The 23,860-nt window shown below is 43.4% G+C and overlaps 1 protein-coding gene across 1 annotated transcript in view; it reads left to right on the top strand.

Moving 5' to 3' along the window:
- Window positions 1-508: 508 nt before the first annotated feature.
- cps1 (carbamoyl-phosphate synthase 1, mitochondrial) overlaps window positions 509-23,860 on the top strand; it is a gene marked incomplete at its 5' end in the record, with an annotated part of 125,684 nt that continues 102,332 nt past the window's right edge. Inside the window, 7 exons of the mRNA XM_084179149.1 lie at window positions 509-625; window positions 13,270-13,379; window positions 13,662-13,806; window positions 14,949-15,038; window positions 15,418-15,474; window positions 15,709-15,801; window positions 15,929-16,018. Of these exons, the coding sequence (XP_084035275.1) occupies window positions 509-625; window positions 13,270-13,379; window positions 13,662-13,806; window positions 14,949-15,038; window positions 15,418-15,474; window positions 15,709-15,801; window positions 15,929-16,018 (702 nt within the window). The remainder of the gene's footprint in view (window positions 626-13,269; window positions 13,380-13,661; window positions 13,807-14,948; window positions 15,039-15,417; window positions 15,475-15,708; window positions 15,802-15,928; window positions 16,019-23,860) is intronic.

The following is a 23,860-nucleotide window of genomic DNA, read 5'->3' as shown; positions in this document are numbered from 1 at the left end:
TCAAATGAAGTTAGTCATGTTACAGTGAACTGAAGTCACATTAAAGTAATTTTTTCCTTGGAGAGGTTACGCATACTAGGAACATGTTGGAACGTAGTCGTAAAACAACATACTGTATATAATACAAATATTCTGTGACTGTGACATATGCATCATGCAAAGCAAGCATGGTTGGTTCAACGCTAACAGCGCAGAACTTTTTTCATCGATTCATCCACAACGTTCACCGATTCGCAGCCAATCAAAATGTTGAGCGGAAAGAAACGCGCAGAAAAAAACAACGCGGAAGCCAATCGCAGCCAACCCACGTTGATCCTCTGTTTCGGAGCTATCTGTCTGGAATCCTTTGGATGAGACACGCGGGCTGCTCGAGCCCAAATTCGTTAATTTCAGTGGACAGCTCTTTCTCAATAGAAAAAAGTTGACAACAACAAATTCTGCACGGATTAATTTGGCCCTTATAGGACAACACCTAACAGAGTCAGAATAAGTGAATTAAAGACGGAATATGACAAAAATATTGACAGCCTACAACGTCGTCAAATCACTGAGGCAAGGATGGCTCGCCGCCAGAAGAAGCAGCAACCCTGCTTGCTTGAGATCTACTAGGCTCTTCAGTGTGAAGGTAGTACATTAGCCAGCTAGCTAACTAGCTAGATTGCTTTAATTCTAAAACGTTTTAATTGAACAGTAGACACAATTTACTTTTGCTAGCTTGCGAAAGTTTGATGTCATTGACCATGCATTATAGCTAGCTAGCTAGATGTTCAACAACTATTAGAAGGAATAAGCTAACGACGTTAGTTGTCATTCATTGTCAATAATACTAATAGAGAAGACAATTCATTGTCGAGGTAACTAACTTTAGCTAGCTAGCTAGCCAGCTAATAAAGCATGCTCGAACTTGCTTGAGTCAGCTAAATGCAGTTGACACCAGGTCAACTTTCTCTTGCATTTGGAAAAGAAACACATATCATGGAAACTGTCGTGTTCTTGTGTTGCAGTGGGGCCAATAATATGAATGGATGAATATGGTGCGGTGGCCAAATCCCGTGTGGTGTTGCGTCATGTTGATGTACAAGTTTTGGATGCAGTTTGGCAAATCTGGCTAAGCAAAGATATTGCTCAATATTGCATGGTTACTCAATGCAATCTATTTCTATCAACTTTATTAACTATATTTGCATAACATTACATGCCATTTTGTGAATTTTTTAAATGATGTGTAGGATATGGTATTGGGCTTTAACACACACACACACACACACACACACACACACACACACACACACACACACACACACACACACACACACACAGAGTGGATAATCCTAGGCTAGGCCATGTAAAATTGAACAAGAGAATAGTCTACCTCAGCATTCACTACTGACCAGGAGGATATTGCCCCTCATTGAGTGGGTCAGAGGCTGGTGGGAGCTAGCTACCTCTTAGTTTCCTTTGTTACCAATGAATTAGGCTAAGCCTTCTCTCCATACCGATTTAAGATAAGATAGCATATTGTCTGTTTTCACAGAAATGTTCCTTGCATCGTAAAAACACCTCATACAAACAATAAGGCTAACCTACAGTGCATTCGGAAAGTATTCAGACCCCTTAACTTTTTCCACATTTTGTTACGTTACAGCCTTATTCTAAAATGTATTAAATAATTTTTTCCCCTCATCAATCTACGCACAATACCCCATAATGACAAAGCAAAAATAGGTTTTTAGAAATTTTTGCAAATATATAAAAGTATTCAGACCCTTTGCTATGAGACTCGAAATTGAGCTCAGGTGCATCCTGTTTCCATTGATCATCCTTTTTTTAAAACCCCATTTTCTCCCCAATTGGTAGTTACAGTCTTGTCCCATCACTGCAACTCCTGTACGGACTCGGGAGAGGCGAAGGTCGAGAGCCATGTGTCCTCCGAAACATGACTCTGCCAAGCCGCACTGCTTCTTGACACACTGCTCGCTTAACCCCGTAGCCAGCCGCACCAATGTGTCAGAGGAAAACCCTCCCCTAACCCAGACGACGCTGGGCAATTGTGCGCCACCTCATGGGTCTCCCGGTCGCTGCCGGCTGCAACACAGCCTGGGATTGAACCCGGGTCTGTAGTGACGACTCTAGCACTGCGATGCAGTGCCTTAGACCACTGCGCCACTCGGGAGCTCCATTGATCATCCTTGAGATGTTTCCACAACTTGATTGGAGTCCACCTGTGGTAAAGTCAATTGATTGACCATGATTTGGAAAGGCACACACCTGTTGATATAAGGTCCCACAGTTGACCGTGCATGTCAGAGCAAAAACTAAGCCATGCAAATAATGATGATCCACACTTCTTTGACAATATATATAATACATGATCAACCCTGCAAGCAATTCAAGACAATATTATTATGGTGGGGGATTATAATACTGTTTTAAATAGCTCAATGGACCGTAAAGGAAATCACACCACAAACAATCACCCACATGCTCTTAAGGAAATCGTGAATGTCATGGATACATTAGAACTAATAGATATATGGAGGCTTAAATATCCTGATCTAGTGAGATATACATGGTGGAGACTCAATCAAGCTAGTCGTCTTGACTTCTTTCTTATCTCATTTCCGTTGGCACCAAAAGTTAAAAAAGTGTTGATAGGGGACAGAATGCGGTCGGACCATCATATAATTGGCATATACATTACTCTTACTGAATTTCCACGTGGGCAAGGATATTGGAAATTTAATCAAAGCCTATTGGATGATAATTTATTTTTAACTAGGACAAAGGAATTTATAACTGACTTTTCCCGACATAACATAGGTACAGCAAATACCCTTATTGTATGGGACACCTTTAAATGTGCCTTTAGATGCCATGCAATTCAGTACTCATCTCGAAAACAAAAGCAATTTAGGTCAAAAGAGTTTATACTAACAAAGGAAATAGAAAGTCTAACAGAACAGATAGATGGCAATAAAAACTGTAACATAGAGGCTCAGAATAAATTAGAGGAAAAACAAAAATAAATGGAGAAACTTATTCAAGAAAGATCAAGTGTAATATATTATAAAAAATAAAGCAAACTGGATGGAATATGGGAAAAAATGCACCCAATTCTTTTTTAATCTTCAACATAGGAATGCTACCAAAAATAATTTAATGAAACTGGTTACAATTGACGGAGTAACCCATGATTCACCAAATGATATTTTGAAGGAGGAAACAAAGTACTTTAAGCATATGTTTTCGTTTCAGTCGCCTCCATCTCCTCTAACTGAAGCTAATTGTAGAGATGTTTTTTCCATTGATAATGTAAAATTAACAGCCATACAGAAAGACTCATGGGAAGGTGAAATTACAGAGGAGGAACTTCTGGATGCAATTAAAGACTTTAAGTCCGGGAAAAGTCCAGGGTTGGATGGCATACCAGTCGAGGTATACCAAACCTTTTTTGATATACTAAGAGGACCGTTATTAGCTTGTTTTAACCACTCCTATGTAAATGGTAGATTATCTGACACTCAAGAAGAAGGTCTGATCTCATTATTACTGAAACAGGATACAAGTGGAAAATATAAAGATCCAGTCCATTAAAAAAGTTGGAGGCCCCTTACACTTCAGTGTTGTGATGCAAAATGTATAGCGCATAGAATTAAAAAGGTATTGTCGGATATTATTCATTCTAATCAGACAGGTTTTTTACATGGAAGATGCATTGGAGATAATGTAAGGCAAGTATTGGAAACAATAGAATACTATGGAAAATCTGAGAAACCAGGCCTGCTATTCATAGCAGACTTCGAAAAGGCATTTGATAAAGTTCGACTGGGGTTTATATATAAATGCCTGGAGCATTTCAATTTTGGAGAATCTCTTATAAAATGGGTCAAAATCATGTATAGTAACCCTAGGTGTAAAATAGTAAATAATGGTAAGTTTTAAACTATCAAGAGGAGTGAAACAAGGTTGTCCACTATTGGCATATTTATTTATTATTGCCATCGAGATGTTAGCTATTAAAATCAGATTCAACAATAATATCAGGGGATTAGAAATCCAGGGCTTAAAACCAAAGGTGTCATTGTACGCTGATGATTCATGTTTTCTTTTAAATCCACAACTAGAATCCCTCCACAGCCTCATAGAGGATCTAGATACATTTTCTAACCTCTCTGGATTACAACCAAATTATGACAAATGTACTATATTACGTATTGGATCACTAAAAAATAAAAAATTTACATTACCATGTAGTTTACCAATAAAATGGTCTGATGGTGATGTGGATATACTCGGAATACATATCCCAAAGGAAATAAATGATCTCACTTCAATAAATTTTAATAGAAAGTTAGCAAAAATAGATAAGATCTTGCTACCATGGAAAGGTAAATACCTGTCAATTTGTGGAAAAATCTCCCTGATTAACTCTTTAGTATTATCCCAGTTGACCTATTTGCTTATGGTCTTGCCTACGCCTAGCGAACAGTTTTTTAAATTATATGAGAAAAAAATATTCAATTTTATTTGGAACGGCAAGCCAGTAGGGGTGGGCGATATGAGCTAAAATTCATATCACGATATTTTCCACTGTCCAGACGATATCGATATGATATCACGATATATGACGTAAAAAAATATGAATCACATTTTAATATCCCTTCTTGGTTAAATTATATTAGTTAAGGAAAAATATGTATTTGAACCTTATATAACCAGAAAGAGTGAGGCATTGGACCGTATGAAAAGTTTTTATTTGTATTGTGCAAACATGCATTCCGTAAACATGAGGTAGGTAGGCCTATATATATATATATATATATAAATTAGATATTAAGTAAAATTAAATAAAAAATAACAGGAGATAAAGAAAATAAGGTAATTACAAATTCAAATACGTGTGTTTGTTTTGGCTACGGTCCGTAGATATGTAAAAAACTAACCGTTTGAAACTAAACCTTTCAAGCCTCAACCATCAATTATCAACAATATCAACAAATCTTCACTAGAACTTTCTTCACAAGTTCCGTGCCAGGAATACCAGCATGTTGACTGTTTCTGGCTTTAGTGCTGCCCTGTGACATGTCACCACATTGCCCCCAGTGCTGAATGCCCTCTCAGAGGGGGCACTTGTGGCAGGGATGCATAAGTATTTCTTTGCCAGACAACTCACACGTGGAAAATTAGATCCGTGAAATCGCCACCACTCCAAAGGATCAGACTCGCTGTCTGCTGCCGTTGCCAGAATGTAGCTATTCAGCTCTTGCTCAATGATCTGCCTCTCTGAACATGAGGCAGGTGCACTGCTGGTCTGCTTAAAGAAGCTCCCAAGGCTCTTCTTGGGCTTCTTGCCTGATTGATGAGCAGTGGAAGCTTCTTTCTCCCTGTCAGTGTGATCCTCTGCAAGAGACGATTTTCCCAGGGCTGTGTTCTCCACCAGGAGGGCTTCGGTCTCTGAGGCAGCTCTCACCTTAAAAAATGAAAATAATTAAACTTTATTTGTATAGCACCTTTCATACATAAAATGCAGCCCAAAGTGCTTTACATTTGAAGCAATAAAACAAGAACAAATGAATAAATACCTTAATGTCCTCCAGTTTCTCAGCGGACATGTACCTGGTCTTGAACCTTGGATCTAGAAAGGTAGCCATGGAGAGCAGCTCATCTGTTGCAGGGTCAGTGTACTTGTTATTCAAGTAATCAAGAACCTTGATCTTGATCTCTTTGGTCAGTTCTGTATCGTCCTTGCTCAGATTTAGAACCTCTGCATTTAACAGATTGATGACAGGCTTCAAATAGGACACGCTCACATACGCTTCTCCTGACAGGGCATCTGTAAAGTCCTGGAGTGGCTTCAGTGCTGCTGTGACTGATTCCAAGACCTGGATGTCTTGCCAGGTAGGTACAAGGTGCCGTGTCTTTTTGTCCCCTGCCAGGACCTGTGTAATGGCCTTTTCCTGCTCCAGGACTCTTTCCATCATTTTCAGACGAGATCCCCACCTTGTCGGAGATTCTGTGATGAGCTTGTGCAGGGGCAGGCTTAGTTCATTCTGTGCTGTCATCAGGGCCTTCTGCTTTTTCCAGCTGTATGAGAACGTGCTAACCACCTTTTTGCAAACCCCTGTGGCCCGGGAAATCGCACACCCCTGTGGCCCGGGAGCGTTTTGGACACTCCTCTCTGGAAATTGGGAATAAGAAATCAAAATAATAGGGTGAAAAATAATCGAATCACAATACAATAATAATTAATAATAATGCATTTTTATATAGAAATCACAATACAATATAACTTTTAATCTTTGTTTGAGGATTTACGGCATTTACATTCAACTGTTACACATTTTACAAATCTGATGTGCTTAGATTTAGCCTACGGTACATGGCTGATGTGAGCTGTATTTTTTCTTAATAATAAGCATCATACAGGGTAGGCCTAGGCTACAGTCCTGAAACTTACCAATAGCATTGTGCAGCCTGTGTCCGAAACATCCAAGGTTTGCCCACTTGTTCAGCTGCAATGCCTTGATCATGTTCGATCCGCTGTCGGTCGTCATACAAACTTGACGCGACTCTTTTAATCCCCAGGACGACAGTATGTCCCTCAGCCCACCTGCAATTATTTCCCCGGTGTGGTCGTCTGGGAAATAAGACGTCTGTAGGCACTTACTTTTCAGTTTCCAGTCACCGTCTATGTAATGGATTGTGAGGCTTATATAAGGTTCTGTGGTACGACTTGACCATAGATCGGCAGTAGTGGAGAAGAATGGAATGTTATTTATCTCACTGTAAACTCTGTCCCAGCATTCTGTGTAAAGCTGTGGCAGGCATTTTTGGCTAAAATATTTGCGGCTCGGGATCTCATATCTTGGGTCCAGAGTTTGAATCAACTTTCTGAACCCCTCTTTCTCCACAGTTTGAATCGGTACCATGTCCTTCGCTATGTGATTTGTAATCGCAGCTGTGATGTCTATCCATTTTTTGCTCGTCTTCTCATAGCAAGTACCGGCAGCAAATGATGATATAATTGATTGTTGAGTGCGAGTCTGGCTTGTCTTCGGGCGAGCTCCTGGGCTTACTGTCTCACGCATTCTGGTGCATTGTTCATACTCACGGACATGTATGTTTTTTAAGTGATTGAACAGGTTGGTCGTGTTTCCACCTTTTGCTAAGACAACACGACGACACAACTTGCATAGGGTAGTGTTTTGGTCGGGGTCGGAGATTTTAAAGCCAAACCAGTTCCAAACAACAGAGGTGCCCCCTTTCTTCTTAACCAATTTATCCTCCTGCTCTTGAGCAACATCAATTTCTGTGTTTTCGCTCATCCTGGATTGTAAAGTTTTCCCCCAATAGTTAACCTGCCTCCTAACTGCAGCTGCCTGCACACTTCTTTGTTGCTAGCACTACATGCGTGCAACAAGTGCATGCGACGTGCGCTCATAAAAATAGGTCAACATATTAACATACATTCTTTTATTCGTAAGAACCAAGAAAGGTTGGATAAAAAAAAAAAAAAAAAGATGTAGCTACTTAGTACTATCACTCAGTTGAAATTTGGAACAAAAAAATATTGATGCAAAATTCGAATTTATGAATTCTGAATAAATCGCGGTATCCATGATATTGCTAAATCCATATCATGGCGCGGCACAATACCGGTTTTTACTATCAAACCGGTATATCGCCCACTCCTACAAGCCAGACAAAATTAAACGGGCCTATTTATATAATGAATATGAATTCGGAGGACAGAAATTTTATAATATTAAAGCATTTGACCTATCACTAAAAGCTTCAGTCATACAATAGTTATACTTAAATCTGAACTGGTTCTCTAGCAAATTAGTAAGATTGTCTCACCCAATGTTCAAGAATAGCCTTTTTCCCTTTATTCAGATTACAACCACTCACTTTCAGTTTTTTGAAAAGGAAATCATCTCCCAAATATCACTATTTCTAAAACAAGCCTTAGAAAGTTGGTTGCAATTTCAATTTAATCCTCCAGAAACGACAGAACAAATAATGCAACAAATATTGTGGTTAAATTCAAATATACTAATTGACAAAAAAACCTATTTTTTGGACAAAATGTTTAAAAAAGGTATAATCTTCGTAAATGATATCATCGGTAGGACTGGTGGAGTTATGTCGCACATGCAGCTAACAAAAACATATGGAAATGTCTGCTCTACTCAAAATTACAACCAAATAATTTTAGCCTTACCGCAAAAGTGGAAGAGGAAAGTGGAAGGGGGAGAAAGTAAGGAACTTGTCTGTCGGCCTTCCATTAAAGAACATAATTGGTTAAGGAAAACTGTGAAAAATAAAAAAAGTATATCAGTTTCATTCAGTATCAGTTTCAGTAAGAATTCCGGCTCTCACAGACCTGTTAGTTTTTCTTTAAGAAGCCCTCCTGTTCTCCACTCATTACCTGTATTAACTGCACCTGTTTGAACTCGTTACCTGTATAAAAGACACCTGTCCACACACTCAATCAAACAGACTCCAACCTCTCCACAATGGCCAAGACCAGAGAGCTGTGTAAGGACATCAGGGATAAAATTGTAGACCTGCACAAGGCTGGGATGGGCTACAGGACAATAGGCAAGCAGCTTGGTGAGAAGGCAACAACTGTTGGCGCAATTATTAGAAAATGGAAGAAGTTCAAGATGACGGTCAATCACCCTCGGTCTGGGGCTCCATGCAAGATCTCACCTCGTGGGGCATCAATGATCATGAGGAAGGTGAGGGATCAGCCCAGAACTACACGGCAGGACCTGGTCAATGACCTGAAGAGAGCTGGGACCACAGTCTCAAAGAAAACCATTAGTAACACACTACGCCGTCATGGATTAAAATCCTGCAGCGCACGCAAGGTCCCCCTGCTCAAGCCAGCGCATGTCCAGGCCCGTCTGAAGTTTGCCAATGACCGTCTGGATGATCCAGAGGAGGAATGGGAGAAGGTCATGTGGTCTGATGAGACAAAAATATAGCTTTTTGGTCTAAACTCCACTCGCCGTGTTTGGAGGAAGAAGAAGGATGAGTACAACCCCAAGAACACCATCCCAACCGTGAAGCATGGAGGTGGAAACATCATTCTTTGGGGATGCTTTTCTGCAAAGGGGACAGGATGACTGCACCATATTGAGGGGAGGGTTGATGGGGCCATGTATCGCGAGATCTTGGCCAACAACCTCCTTCCCTCAGTAAGAGCATCGTGGCTGGGTCTTTCAGCATGACAACGACCCGAAACACACAGCCAGGGCAACTAAGGAGTGGCTCCGTAAGAAGCATCTCAAGGTCCTGGAGTGGCCTAGCCAGTCTCCAGACCAATAGAAAATCTTAGGAGGGAGCTGAAAGTCCGTATTGCCTAGCGACAGCCCCGAAACCTGAAGGATCTGGAGAAGGTCTGTATGGAGGAGTGGGCCAAAATCCCTGCTGCAGTGTGTGCAAACCTGGTCAAGGTCTACAGGAAACGTATGATCTCTGTAATTGCAAACAAAGGTTTCTGTACCAAATATTAAGTTCTGCTTTTCTGATGTATCAAATACTTATGTCATGCCATAAAATGCAAATTAATTACTTAAAAATCATACAATGTGATTATCTGATTTCTGTTTTAGATTCCGTCTCACAGTTGAAGTGTACCTATGATAAAAATTACAGACCTCTACATGCTTTGTAAGTAGGAAAACCTGCAAAATCGGCAGTGTATCAAATACTTGTTCTCCCCACTGTATGGCAAATAGAAATCCTATATGGATGGTGTTAAAAGATAGATGGGAGGTGTTGAATGGAATTGAAGGATGGGACTAATAACAACTAACAACAAACAATAACAAGATAACGAATAATGTAAGCATACTGTGTCCATAATAAGTATATAGGTTGTAGGTTGGGAGCTTTTGTGAAAGAGCACAGTTAGAAAGATATGGCATATAGAAGCAAACCGGATGGACTTCATGAAAATGATCGGAGAGGTTGAGAGTAGAAGAAGTTCAGGAGAAAAAACAAACAAAATATAATTATTGTAATTTAATTCTTGTAAAATTGACTGTGTCCATAAAATGTAGATAGTAAGTATACGCTGGAAGTAGAGGCCTAAGCATTGTTGTTCACTAGTTTACTCCAAGTAGAGAAAGAGTGGCGGGGTTGGAAAGTAATAAAGGGGAATATATATATATATATATATTTTTAAAGGATATGTATGTGTGGGTATGTGTGTATATGTGCATGTATATGTATGTGTGTGTATATATATATATATGTATATATGTATATATGTGTATATGTGTGGGGGATTGGAAGTGATGCAGACAATTAAATTGATGGAAGTTACAATCTATCTGCAATATTAAGCTGATCTACCCCCCAAAAAAAAAGATTTTAAAAAGATTTTTAAAAACAAGCCATGAGGTCGAAGGAATTGTCCATAGAGCTCCGAGACAGGATTGTATCGAGGCACAGATCTGGGGAAGGGTACCAAAACATTTCTGCAGCATTGAAGGTCCCCAATAATACAGTGGCCTCCATCATTCTTAAATGGAAGAAGTTTGGAAACACCAAGACTCTTCCTAGAGCTGGCCTCCCGGCCAAACTGAGCAATCGGGGGAGAAGGGCCTTGGTCAGGGAGGTGACCAAAAACCCGATGGTCACTCTGACAGAGCTCCAGAGGCCCTCTGTGGAGATGGAAGAACCTTCCAGAAGGACAACCATCTCTGCAGCACTCCACCAATCAGGCCCTTATGGTAGAGTGGCTAGACGGAAGCCACTCCTCAGTAAAAGGCACATAACAGCCCGCTTGGAGTTTGCCAAAAGGCACCTAAAGGACTCTCAGACCATGAGAAACAAGATTATCTGGTCTGATGAAAGCAAGATTGAACTCTTTGGCCTAAATTCCAAGCGTCACGTCTGGAGGAAACCTGGCACCATCCCTATGGTGAAGCATGGTGGTGGCAGCATCATGCTGTGGGGATGTTTTTCAGCTGCAGGGACTGGAGATTGGTCAGGATCGAGGGAAAGATGAACGGAGCAAAGTACAGAGAGATCTTGAACTTGAACCCGATCGAACGTCTCTGGAGAGACCTGAAAATAGCTGTGCAGCGACGCTCCCCATCCAACCTGACAGAGCTTGAGAGGATCTGCACAGAAGACTGGGAGAAACTCCCCAAATACAGGTGTGCCAAGCTTGTAGCGTCATACCCAAGAATACTCAAGGCTGTAGTAGTCATTGCTGAAGGTGCTTCAACACAGTACTGAGTAAAGGGTCTGAATACTTATGTAAATGTGATATTTCCATTTTTTATTTTTAATACATTTGCAAAAATGTCTAAACCTGTTTTTGCTTTGTCATTGTGTGTAGATTGATGATATTGATGAGAGTCATGATGGCACAATAAATGGCACAAATGGCACAAACTATTGATTGAATTAACTAATAATGAACTCACAAATAATTAACTTTACAATCACCATTGATCATTTCTTGATAAATAAATAAATACCGTTAAATATACGAGTTTCACAAAGTAGGGAACTTTATTTTCAGAGGGGATGGATGTGATTCTGTTCAGAGAGATATGAAGGAATATAATGTTAATGAACAAAGCATGAGAATGATTTTGGTTAATGCTATAACTTCCAATAGCACAAGATAAATACTTTTATAAACGACTTAACGTTAGTAAATTACTGTATAAAGCAACAATATTAATATAAAAAAGTAATATAACAACTAACAACATTTGTAACACCAACTCACCTCTGTCCTCTCACTTCATCATATATACTGAGTGTACATGAACACCTGCTCTTTCAATAACGTTATGTTGGATTACATGGAAATGATATCCACATTTGTGAGTCCATTTCCTTGGCACTATCTTAATAATTTCTGTTGCATGAAAAAAATTAAAAACCTAACACAGCAAACGTGAGAGCAAAAAACATCAGCAGGTGACTGGTTTGCTTGTGTAAATGCAGATCAGAGGTTGGCGCAGTGGTTTTCTTTTTAAGATTCTGCACATTAAAGTCTTATGCAATTCATTATTGATTGATTCAGTGTTTGTGTTATTGATGACCACATTACTATTAGCACCCTACTCATGAAAAATGTGTTTAATAATAGCCATAATAATATTAATGCTAATGCTCATTTAAACGAAAATCATGAAAAATGAAGGTTTCTTACGAGTGTACTATTATATGGTTAAGCATGGTTTTAATCTGCGAGAGAAGCGCTACCCCTGGTGGAAAGACACTGTACGGCACACGATGAGTTGTATAATGTGTGCCGTACGTTACGTTGTGACACGTCACGATGTAACGTACATTGTCAAGAGTTTTTTTCCATATTTTCTCGAATACTATTGGTCCATTACCATGTCAATCAACGCTTGAATAGAAACGTAGTTTACACCCCGGATTTTATTTATATATTTTTTTTTATTTTTTATTTTATTTTTTATTTTATTTTTTAGTAGACGCTCTTATCCAGAGCGACTTACAGGAGCAATTAGGGTTAAGTGCCTTGCTCAAGGGCCTTTCGGTTACTGGCACAACGCTCTTACCCACTAAGCTACCTGCCGCCCTGCCAACAGAGTCGCTACAGTCCCATTAGTTTTCATTTCAGCCTTGTTAGAATGACGCGGTTACGCAAAATGTGTACGGAACACTGTTAGTAACGTAACAAAATATGGAAAGAGTCAAGGGGTCTGAGTACTTTCTGAATGCACTGTATAGCCTGGTTCAGTGGCCTTGTGATTAGAGTGCCCGTCCTAAGATTGGAAGGTTGGGAGTTCGATCTGATGCATCTCTGCTTGAGACTCAGCATTAAAGAGAGACTGGGGTTAAGGCCCTGCGATAGAATAGTGTCCTGTCCAGGGGGTGTACTTGTACATAGGCTCCTGCTCCTATGAGCTGTACCAGCTAGCACAAGCTAAGGCTCATGCAAGGCTACTTACTTTTTTACTTTAGCCTGGTCCTATTGAATTATTAACAAAAGGGTCATTGTAATATACAAATGTGCCACTGCCTTATAGTATGTCTGTGACTGTTTCATAGTAGTTTTCCCACCAAGTTCTTGTATTTACTCAGTAGCCCAATTACCAGTCCAACTCTTGGATGTGTCCTGTACTGTGTGTAGGCTAATGTGAGAGTCATTTACCAAAGCTTTCCGACAGTTGAGTATAATGCTATTATTTCTTCTTCTTCCTTGTCCCTCTCCTCCTCCTCTTCCTCCACCCTCCTCCTTGACCTCCTCGCTCCCAGGCCCAGATAGCCCACCTGGTCCTGGAGGATGGTACCCGGATGAAGGGCTTCTCCTTTGGGGATGAACACTCTGCTGCCGGGGAGCTGGTCTTCAACACCGGCCTGGTGGGGTAAGAGATCAGTCTTGTCTAAATTTACATTTACATCATTTAGCAGACGCTCTTATCCAAAGCGACTTACAATTAATAGTCAGTCATCATCATTGCTAAAGTGCATGGATCACAATATGTTTACATTGTGGTGAGACACTTTTGTCCTGACCAGGGGACAGGTAACCGGTCTTGCCAACTCCTATGGTCACTCTCATACCAAACATGACCGCAACCATAGGAGTTGGCTACAGCACAAACAGACTACCTATGTATATGTATAATAACTACACTTTTCTAAAGGTACCCAGAGGCTCTGACTGACCCCAGCTATAGAGGTCAGATCCTGACCCTGACCTACCCCATAGTGGGGAACTATGGCGTTCCAAACACTCAGGAGCTGGATGAGCTGGGCCTGAGAAGGAACATCGAGTCAGACCGGATACAGGTCGGTCTGCTGTGTATATGTGTGTTAGTGATGTGTGGGTTGATTCATAACCCGCAGTCCTCGTGGTTATATCCACGGGGCGGACGGGTTTAGGGTCATGAAATATTGTGTGGATGAAGGGTGGGCGGTTGGCGGGCAGGTTCAATAAAGAGAAAACAATGCATAATAATTATTTTTTTAAGTATAATTCTGGGGCCTCCCGAGTGGCGCAGCAGTCTAAGGCACTGCATTGCAGTGCTGAGGCGCCACTACTGCCTCCAGTTCGATCTCAGGCTGTGTCACAGCCAGCCATGACCAGGAGCCCCACAATTGGCCCAGCGTCGTCCAGGGTAAGGGGAGGGTTTGGCCGGGGGATTTCCTTGGCTCATCGCGCTCTAGCGACTCCTTGTGGCGGGCCGGGCGCCTGCAAGCCGACACATTAGTGCGGCTGGCTTCCGGGTTAAGCGAGCAGTGTGTTAAGAAGCTGCGTGGCTTGGCGAATCATGTTTCGGAGGACGCATGACTTGACCTTCGCCTCTCCTGAGCCCATTGGGGGAGTTGCAGCGATGAGACAAGATCGTAACTACCAGTTGGATATCACGAAATTGGGGAGAAAAAGGGGCTAAAATTCACAAAAAAATGTATAATTCTTGTGCAATTTATATCTGTAGCCTACATTGAGGTTTTACTTTCATTATTTTTTATCTGGCGTTAGTGTGTACCCTAAGCCTAAACTTTAGGGCCTAACTGTACGCTTGCCAAATACACGGCAATTGCCAAATTATTTTGGGAATTTGGGCAGAAAAAGTTAACGTTGATCCACTGAGGCAAAAAGGACAATGTCGGAGTGTAATTCAAAAAGAGAAAAGCTGCGAAATGAAGAGTTGAAATAAATAGAAGGGAGGGCCAGAATAGTAGTCTGTTTGGGAAACATTTGGTGAAGTGGTAAAAGAGGATGATAGCAGTGTTATGTTATGCTATGTTTTAAAGTTGGCAGCTCCTTTGTTTCACTGTTAGTCAAGTCAAATTTTTGGGTATTTAAAGTGCATCTTACAAGGTCTCATACTCTTTACAGAGGAAATAAAGAACAGCTTTTTTAGGTTGATAACTCAAGTGTGGTTTGTGTTGTGACTCATGTTTGGTTTTTGTTGTGGTTTCTGCAGGTATCTGGACTCCTGGTGCAGGATTACAGTCATGAGTACAGCCACTGGAACTCTGTCAAGTCCCTGGGACAGTGGCTACAGGAGGAGAAGGTAGTAGAGACAGCACTACAGTCCTTAACGCCTTCTAACATAGTCAACTTAACATAAGTCTTAATGTTGTCTGTCAAGTCCCCAGCGTTACAGTTCTCATTAGTAGTGGGTCCGCCCTCAAAAAGGAGATTGTCTGTTATTTTCTGCCTTTTTATTCATTGAGGCATAACATAACTTCTTTCTAATCTTCTTTTTGAGTGCAGACCCACTACTAATGCATCTGATGTTTTACTTTTGACTAATGCACCAGTTCCGATTACAGTGGTTTAAAGAACCTTTTGAAAACATTGCACTTCGACTCATTTTCTAACAGCACAAGTCTTACTGCAATGTTAATGTTGTCAACTGGCAATTAGTATTTTCTCATATTGTTTGAAAGGTCCCTGCATTGTTTGGAGTGGATACTAGGATGCTGACCAAGATCATCAGAGACAAGGTAAAAGTATTTTTACTGTGAGCCTTGTCCGAGCCAGAATGGCCTATAAGGCAGGAGCCTCCTGTCTCTGTAGCTTGAGGCAGCTTGATGTACAAGTACATTCCCTGGACAGGAAGCTAGTCTTGTTACTGCTTTACTCTGATTGTATTTAAAGAAACATGACTATTTGTCCTCTTGAAGAAAATAAAAAGCATTTTCTTTTACAGAAAATATGTCTCTTTGTCTTGTGACCAGGGTACAGTGTTGGGGAAGATAGAGTTTGAGGGCCATCCAATGGAGATATCAGACCCTAACCAGCAGAACATTGTAGCAGAAGTCTCAACAAAGGTTTGTTCTGACTGCTATACGATAAAATGTCTGCTGTTGTTATGGATATGATTCTGCTGCAAAACATATTCCGCCCTATTGATGATGATGATGATGATATCCTCTCATTGTTCTTGTATGTTTCCAGGAGACCAGAGTGTTTGGGAAAGGTAACCTCATCAAAGTGGTGGCTGTTGACTGTGGCATCAAACACAACATAATCAGGCTGCTTGTTAAGGTGAGAATGCGAGACTGGAGGAGATAGTTCAGCAGTCCGTAGATGATACAACTTACAATACAGTAGGGCTGTCCCCGACAAAAAAAAATCTTGGTCTGTTCTTTTGACCAATCGATTGGTTGACATTTTTAAACGTGTATTTTTCCATATATAGACACACCTTATGTGTTTTAAATAAAATTAACTATATGCATTGAGCTTGTCTGATGCTTACACCTTAGGGTTTGATGAAATAAGACAAATGCCTCAAGAGGGCATCATATATCTAGATTACCAGAAGAAAAAAACCTGACCCAACTATTCTCCTCCCACTCCTGCTGGCTTTCGCAGATTCTGCCAATACTTTCCTGAAGTTGCCGGTAATAGGCTACACAAGCAGTCTGCAACCTTTCTCATGTGGAATGCCAGTTTATCTTACCATTTCTACCGATCTGCCTGCCAGTTATGGTTTTCATATGCAAATTTTCATGAAACAGTTTAATTTCATTTATAATAACATCTTCATATCTCAAAATCATTGTCATGTGGTTAATCAAAACTCTGTCAAGTCCCTGGGACAGTGGCTACAGGAGGAGAAGGTAGTAGAGACAGCACTACAGTCCTTAACGCCTTCTAACATAGTCAACTTAACATAAGTCTTAATGTTGTCTGTCAAGTCCCCAGCGTTACAGTTCTCATTAGTAGTGGGTCCGCCCTCAAAAAGGAGATTGTCTGTTATTTTCTGCCTTTTTATTCATTGAGGCATAACATAACTTCTTTCTAATCTTCTATTTGAGTGCAGACCCACTACTAATGCATCTGATGTTTTACTTTTGGCTAATGCACCAGTTCCGATTACAGTGGTTTAAAGAACCGTTTGAAAACATTGCACTTCGACTCATTTTCTAACAGCACAAATCTAAATGAAAATGATACAAACCTAAAAAGTAACTTCTATTGCCATTAACAACTATGTAAAAATAGCCTACATAATAAAAACATTGCAGCCTGCAGGTAGAAAATATCCTGATAAAAATACATATCCTATAAATCACATTGGCTACACATGGCCTGTCTGCAACAAACTTGAAACATTGTATCAACTATCCTTGGCCCTCAGAGTTTCCCGTGCCAGTGAGCTCGGGACAGACACAGCTGTAGGCTATTTGCGCAAGGCATATGAAGCAGTGCTTGACTTGGGCAGGAGCTCAACAGGGCTGACTTCCGACACCTCAAATGTTCTACTGCTTGAGCTCCTGTTCCTCATATAGAATATTAGCTCAAAGGTATTGTGGAGCTCCTGCACCTAAATATGAACAGTACCAGCACCCAAAATGAGTACCGGAACCTATTTCAGTCCAAGTAAAGCACTGATAAGAAGTAATCAGGTAGGCTTATTTTATGACATTTCCATTGGATCAGAGCATGACATTTTTCCCTTTCACGCTGATTGGTTATCGAAAGGGAGAGAGCTGGAAAGATTTTGTCACGCCCTGGCTCTGGGGACACTGTTATGTTGAGCCAGGGTGTGTAATTCTATGTTTGTGTTTCTATGTTGGCCTGAGTGACTCCCAATCAGAGGCAACGAGTGTCAGCTGGTTGTCTCTGATTGGGAGCCATATTTAACTGTCTGTCTTTCACTTTGTGTTTGTGGTTTCTTGTTCGTGTTGGTTTGTGTTGAAACCATAGACGTCACGTTTATCGTCCGTTGTTTTGATTGTGTGATCAATCTATTAATAAATATGTACGCATTCAACGCTGCGCCTTGGTCCTCTATGAATGACGATCGTGACAGAAGAAACCACCAAGATGTGACCAAGCAGCATGTCCAGGAGCCATCGCCAGGGAGATCCCTAACAGATCTCCTTCGCCTCCTCGACTGGGTCAAGCCGAGTGAGGAAGAGAAGGGCTTGACGTTGTGGCAGAAGGGCGAAAGGCTGGAGAGGGACATGGAGACCTGGTCCACGGGTAGGAGAAACGGGCAGAAAATTTTTAGGGGGGGGCTAACGCCGTGGACGACGGGCCAGCAGGAGACCGCGGCAGAGCGGCCCAGCGGATTGGCAGAGGAGGCCGCCAGGTTACGGGGGCCACTGGTCGAAGAGGGGGTGGAAGATGTAGAGGCACGGCGAGAGGTACTGGCGTGTGTTGCCAGTCCGTTCCGGCCTTTTCCTGATCCCCACGTAGGGCCAGTGGTGTGTGTTCCCAGTACGGTCCGGCCTGTTCCTGCTCTCCGCACCAAGTCTGTGGTGCGCGTCGCCAGCCCAGTCCGGCCCATTCCTGCTCCCCGCACCAAGTCTGTGGTGCGTTTCGTCAGTCCTGTCCGGCCCGTTCCTGCTCTCCGCACCAAGTCTGTGGTGCGCGTCGCCAGCCCAGTCCGGCCCGTTTCTGCTCTCCGCACCAAGTCTGTGGTGCGCGTCGCCAGCCCAGTCCGGCCCATTCCTGCTCCCCGCACCAAGTCTGTGGTGCGTATCGTCAGCCCTGTCCGGCCCGCTCCTGCTCCCCACACCAAGCCAGTGGTGTGCGTCGTCAGTCCAGCACGGCCCGTGCCTGTTCCCCACACCAAGCCAGTGGTGTGCGTCGTCGGTCCGGCACGACCCGTGCCTGTTCCACTGGTGCCTGGTCCGGCACCGGTCAGATGCGTTAACGCCGGAGCTAGAGCAATCCGCTCCATCAGTGTGCAGTCCAGCTCCGGCCAGCGGGGCCAGACCGGACCAGGGGTACTTTGGGGGGTTGGAGAGGGAGTTGGGATCAGGCCCGGAGCCGGATCCGCCGCCAAGGCGGAGTGCCCACCCGGTCCCTCCCCTGTGGTATTTAGTTGGCGCGGTCGGAGTCCGCGCCTTTAGGGGGGGGTACTGTCACGCCCTGGCTCTGGGGACACTGTTATGTTGAGCCAGGGTGTGTAATTCTATGTTTGTGTTTCTATGTTGGCCTGAGTGACTCCCAATCAGAGGCAACGAGTGTCAGCTGGTTGTCTCTGATTGGGAGCCATATTTAACTGTCTGTCTTTCACTTTGTGTTTGTGGTTTCTTGTTCGTGTTGGTTTGTGTTGAAACCATAGACGTCACGTTTATCGTCCGTTGTTTTGATCGTGTGATCATTCTATTAATAAATATGTACGCATTCAACGCTGCGCCTTGGTCCTCTATGAATGACGATCGTGACAGATTTTTAAAATACATTGAGGAACTATTGTAATTCTCAATGGATGTAAAAACAGACTTAGTTTGCTTGCTGTTTGAGGTGAAGAAAACATTACTTTGAGCAGCGCCACAGGTCATTAGTGGTGGTGCGTTAAGCCAATCAGAAATACTATCAGATCCCTAAATGGGCACATTTATATGCCTACATTTGCGCGCAGGTCAGGTAGCATATAGGTCTACTTCTATGTGTGCGCATCCTTACTCAACATGGACAGGAGCGCTCCAAACAAAAGACAATTACTAAATTGACAAAACTCGTAAATGGAATGAAATAAACCAAAACTTGTTTAGCGTAGTGTAGCATAGGTTGTGCACTCTGCAAATAATTTGTCCACTCCGATAATGAGAACGGGAAGACTGGAATAATAATATTGAATGCATTAAAATAAATTACCATAACCAAAGTAACAAACATTGTAGATTAGAAATTATAGGAATTAATGGTAAATGTACTACTGGTGATATACAGTACCAGTCAAAGGTTTGGACACACCTACTCATTCCAGGGTTTTTCTTAATTTTTTACTAATTTCTACATTGTAGAATAATAGTGAAGAAATCAAAACTATGAAATAACACATGTGGAATCATGTAGTAACCAAAAAAGTGTTAAACAAATCAAAATATATTTTATATTTGAGATTCTTCAAATAGCCACCCTTTGCCTTGATGACAGCTTTGCACACTCTTGGCATTCTCTTAACCAGCTTCATGAGGAATGCTTTTCCAACAGTCTTGAAGGAGTTCCCACATATGCTGAGCAGTTGTTGGCTGCTTTTGCTTCACTCTGCGGTCCAACTCATCCCAAACCATCTCAATTGGGTTGAGGTCGGGTGATTGTGGAGGCCAGATCATCTGATGCAGCACTCCATCACTCTCCTTCTTGGTTAAATAGCCCTTACACAGCCTGGAGGTGTGTTGGGTCATTGTCCTGTTGAAAAACAAATGATAGTCCCACTAATCGCTAACCAGATGGGATGGCGTATCGCTGCAGAATGCTGTGGTAGCCATGTTGGTTAAGTGTGCCTTGAATTCTAAATAAATCACAGACAGTGTCACCAGCAAATCACCATCACACCTCCTCCTCCATGCTTCACTGTGGGAACCACACATGTGGAGATCATCCGTTCACCTACTCTGCATCTCACAAAGACACGGCGGTTGGAACCAAAAATCTCAGATTTGGACTCATCAGACCAAAGGACAGATTTTCACTGGTCTAATGTCCATTGCTCGTGTTTCTTGGCCCAAGCAAGTCTCTTCTTCTTATTGGTGTCCTTTAGTAGTGGTTTCTTTGCAGCAATTTGACCATGAAGGCCTGATTCACGCGGTCTCCTTTGAACAGCTGATATTGAGATGTGTCTGTTACTTGAACTCTGAAGCAAAGTTAACTCTGTCTCTTCCTTTCCTGTGGCGGTCCTCATGAGAGCTAGTTTCATCATAGCGCTTGATGGTTTTTGTGACTGCACTTGAGGAAACTTTAAAAGTTCTTGAAATGTTCCGTATTGACTGACCTTCATGTCTTAAAGTAATGATGGACTGTAGTTTCTCTTTGCTTATTTGAGCTGTTCTTGCCATAATATGGATTTTGTCTTTGACCCAATAGTGCTAAATTCCACAAATTAACTTTTAACAAGGAACACCTGTTAAATGAAATGCATTCCAGGTGACTACCTCATGAAGCTGGTTGAGAGAATGCCAAGAGTGTGCAAAGCTGTCATCAAGGCAAAGGGGGGCTACTTTGAAGAATCTCAAATATATTTTGATTTGTTTAACACTTTTCTGGTTTCTACATAATTCCAAATGTGTTCTTTCATAGTTTTGATGTCTTGACAATTATTCTACAATGTAGAAAATATTAAAAATAAAGAAAAACCCTGGAATGAGTAGGTGTGTCCAAACTTTTGACTGGTACTGCATGTAATGGGGAATTGATATACACTAACTGTCACGTTTCCTCCCGTTGCTCCCCTTCGGCGCTCTGATTCGCCGGTCTACTAAGCCACCGGTCTGAGCGCACCTCCTCGGCAACACCGGAATGGAAACCCAACGCACCCTAATCACCTCCAGTGCACCTGCACCTCATCATCTCATCACCACCCCTGTATAGCCCTGGACTGTTCAGTGTTATGTTGTGTGTGATTGTTAGTGTCATGTTGTGTACTCGCTCTTTGTTGTTCTCTTGCTCAGTGTTAAGTAAACCTTTACATTGTTGATTCCTGCATCTGCGTCCTACCTCTTCGTATCCTCAGTACTCGTCACAGAATCACACACCTCACGAAGATGTATGCAGCAGGTAATCCTCCTGGAGTTTCCCAGCACCTCGACCAGCACCAGCAGCAGATTGCCCAGCTGAACGCCTCCATGCAGGAAGTGCTTCAAACGCTGCATAAACTGACCATCGCTCCGGTTCCACCTCAGGGAGCGGCGAGTGCACCTAGTCCACCTCCTCCTGTGCTATCACCAACGTCTGAGGGACCCCTCGCCCTGCCAGAGCGCTATGACGGGAAAATGACGAAATGTAGATGCTTCCTGCTACAGGTTTCGCTGTATCTGGACCACCAGACCAAGCCAGGATAGCGCTGGTGATTTCGATACTGAAGGGAAAGGCGCTAGACTGGGCCACGGCAGTCTGGGAAGGAGGTGAGGCCGCAGCGCTTCCCTACTCCACCTTCCTCGATCGATTCAGGGCGGTGTTCGATCATCCCACGGAGGGAAAGGACGGGGGTGAGCGTCTCCTCCGGCTACACCAGGGAGAGGAGGCAGCGTTCGAGTACTTCCTGAGCTTTCGCACGGTGGCGGCGTCTTCTGGCTGGAATGAGCGTGCTCTGCGCACAGCCTTCAGGAGAGGCTTACGGAGGACATCACGACGGAACTCGCATGTCGGGACAACGAGATGGACCTTGATACCCTCCTCACCACGTCCATTCGTCTCGACGACATGTTGAGAGACCAACGGCGTTCCCAACACCACCCGGAGCCTCGACGCTCACCCCATCTGAACTATGAAAGCCGCCCTGCTTCCGAGTCCTCACCCATGGAGGTGGGCAGCACCCCCTACACCACCATGGACCACAGATCTCCTGGTGGCTCGCTATCTAGGCGGTATGACTCGTTTCGCCGCTCTGTCAGTGTTCCGTCATCACCTTTTAGTTCCCCTAACGGTGAATGGTTCTTCCTTCTCTTCGCTTTCCACAGCAATGATAGATTCTGGATCAGCGGGGAACCTTATCGATAGGTAGCTGGTCTCTGAATGGGGGTTGCCCACCATGCCACTGCCTTCTCCGTTACACGTCACCTCGCTGGTCAATAAACCACTCGGATCAGGCACCATTATGCACGTCACTCTCCCCATCACCATCACCATTCCCACACTACCGGAGCACCACGAGGAGCTGTCCTTCCACATCGTCACGTCACCCCTTCACCGGAACTTCTTGGGACTACCCTGGCTCAGACTACACAACCCCACCATCAATTGGAGCACCAAGAGGATCACAGCCTGGTCCCCCTCATGCCGGAGGACCTGCCTGCCGGTGGTTTGTTGTTCCACGTCAGTGGAGAGTCCGGAATCCGCCCTCCAGCCCAACATTCCATGTGAGTACGCAGATCTCTCCGATGTCTTCTCTGCCTCCAAGGCTAAGTGTCTTCCTCCTCACAGGCCCTGGGACTGCGCCATTGACCTGCTGGAGGGACAACACCCCCCGAAGATTCGCATTTACTCCCTTTCCATAGCGGAGACTGAGACCATGGAGAAGTATGTGGCAGAGACCCTGAAACTCTCTTACTCCGCCAGCTTCTTCTTCGTGGACAAAAAAGACGGAGGACTGAGGCCTTGCATTGACTACCGGGGGCTGAACGCAGTCACCACCAAGTACCGGTACCCCTCACTCTGGTTCCGTCGGCCATCGAGCAGCTATGAGGGGCCCGGTACTTTACCAAGTTGGACCTGAGGAGTGCCTACAACCTCATCTAAATCCGGGAAGGAGACGAGTGGAAGACTGCATTCAGCACTATCTCAGGCCACTATGAATACTGCGTCATGCCCTACGGCCTCGCCAACGCACCTTCCCTGTTCCAGTCCTTCGTCAATGACGTGTTCCGAGTCATGCTGAGTAGACAGGTGGTGGTGTACATCGACGATATCCTGATCTACTCGGCTACGTTCGAGGAGCACGTCAGGGATGTCCGAGCGGTTCTACTCCGCCTCCGGGAACACAGCCTGTTGGTGAAAGGGGAGAAATGTGAATTCCACCAACAGGCCATCTCCTTCCTGGGATACAGGATCAGTCCTCAGGGGGTGTTCATGGAAAGAGCGAAGACGGACTCCGTCAGGTCATGGCCAGTCCCCACCACCATCAAGGGCCTACAGAGCTTCCTAGGCTTCGCAAATTTCTACCGGTGTTTCATCAGGTCCTTCAGCTCCATAGCCGCCCCGCTTACCTCTCTCCTTAAGGGTGGGCCTCAGAAGCTGGCCTTGAACCCAGAGACTGACGCTGCCTTCAAGAGGCTGAAGGAGAGGTTCACCACAGCGCCCCTCCTAAAACACCCAGATCCAGCTTGTCCTTTCATCCTGGAGGTGGACGCATCTGAGGAGGGTGTGGGTGGGGTCCTCTCGCAGCGGCAAGGTAAGCCAGAGAAAATGCATCCCTGTGCCTTTTTC

The sequence above is a fragment of the Coregonus lavaretus genome (genome assembly GCF_964263955.1).
Source record: "Coregonus lavaretus genome assembly, chromosome: 16".
Taxonomy (NCBI): Eukaryota; Metazoa; Chordata; class Actinopteri; order Salmoniformes; family Salmonidae; genus Coregonus; species Coregonus lavaretus.
Note: the sequence above shows the minus strand (reverse complement) of the source record. Positions and strands in the feature narration are given on the sequence as shown.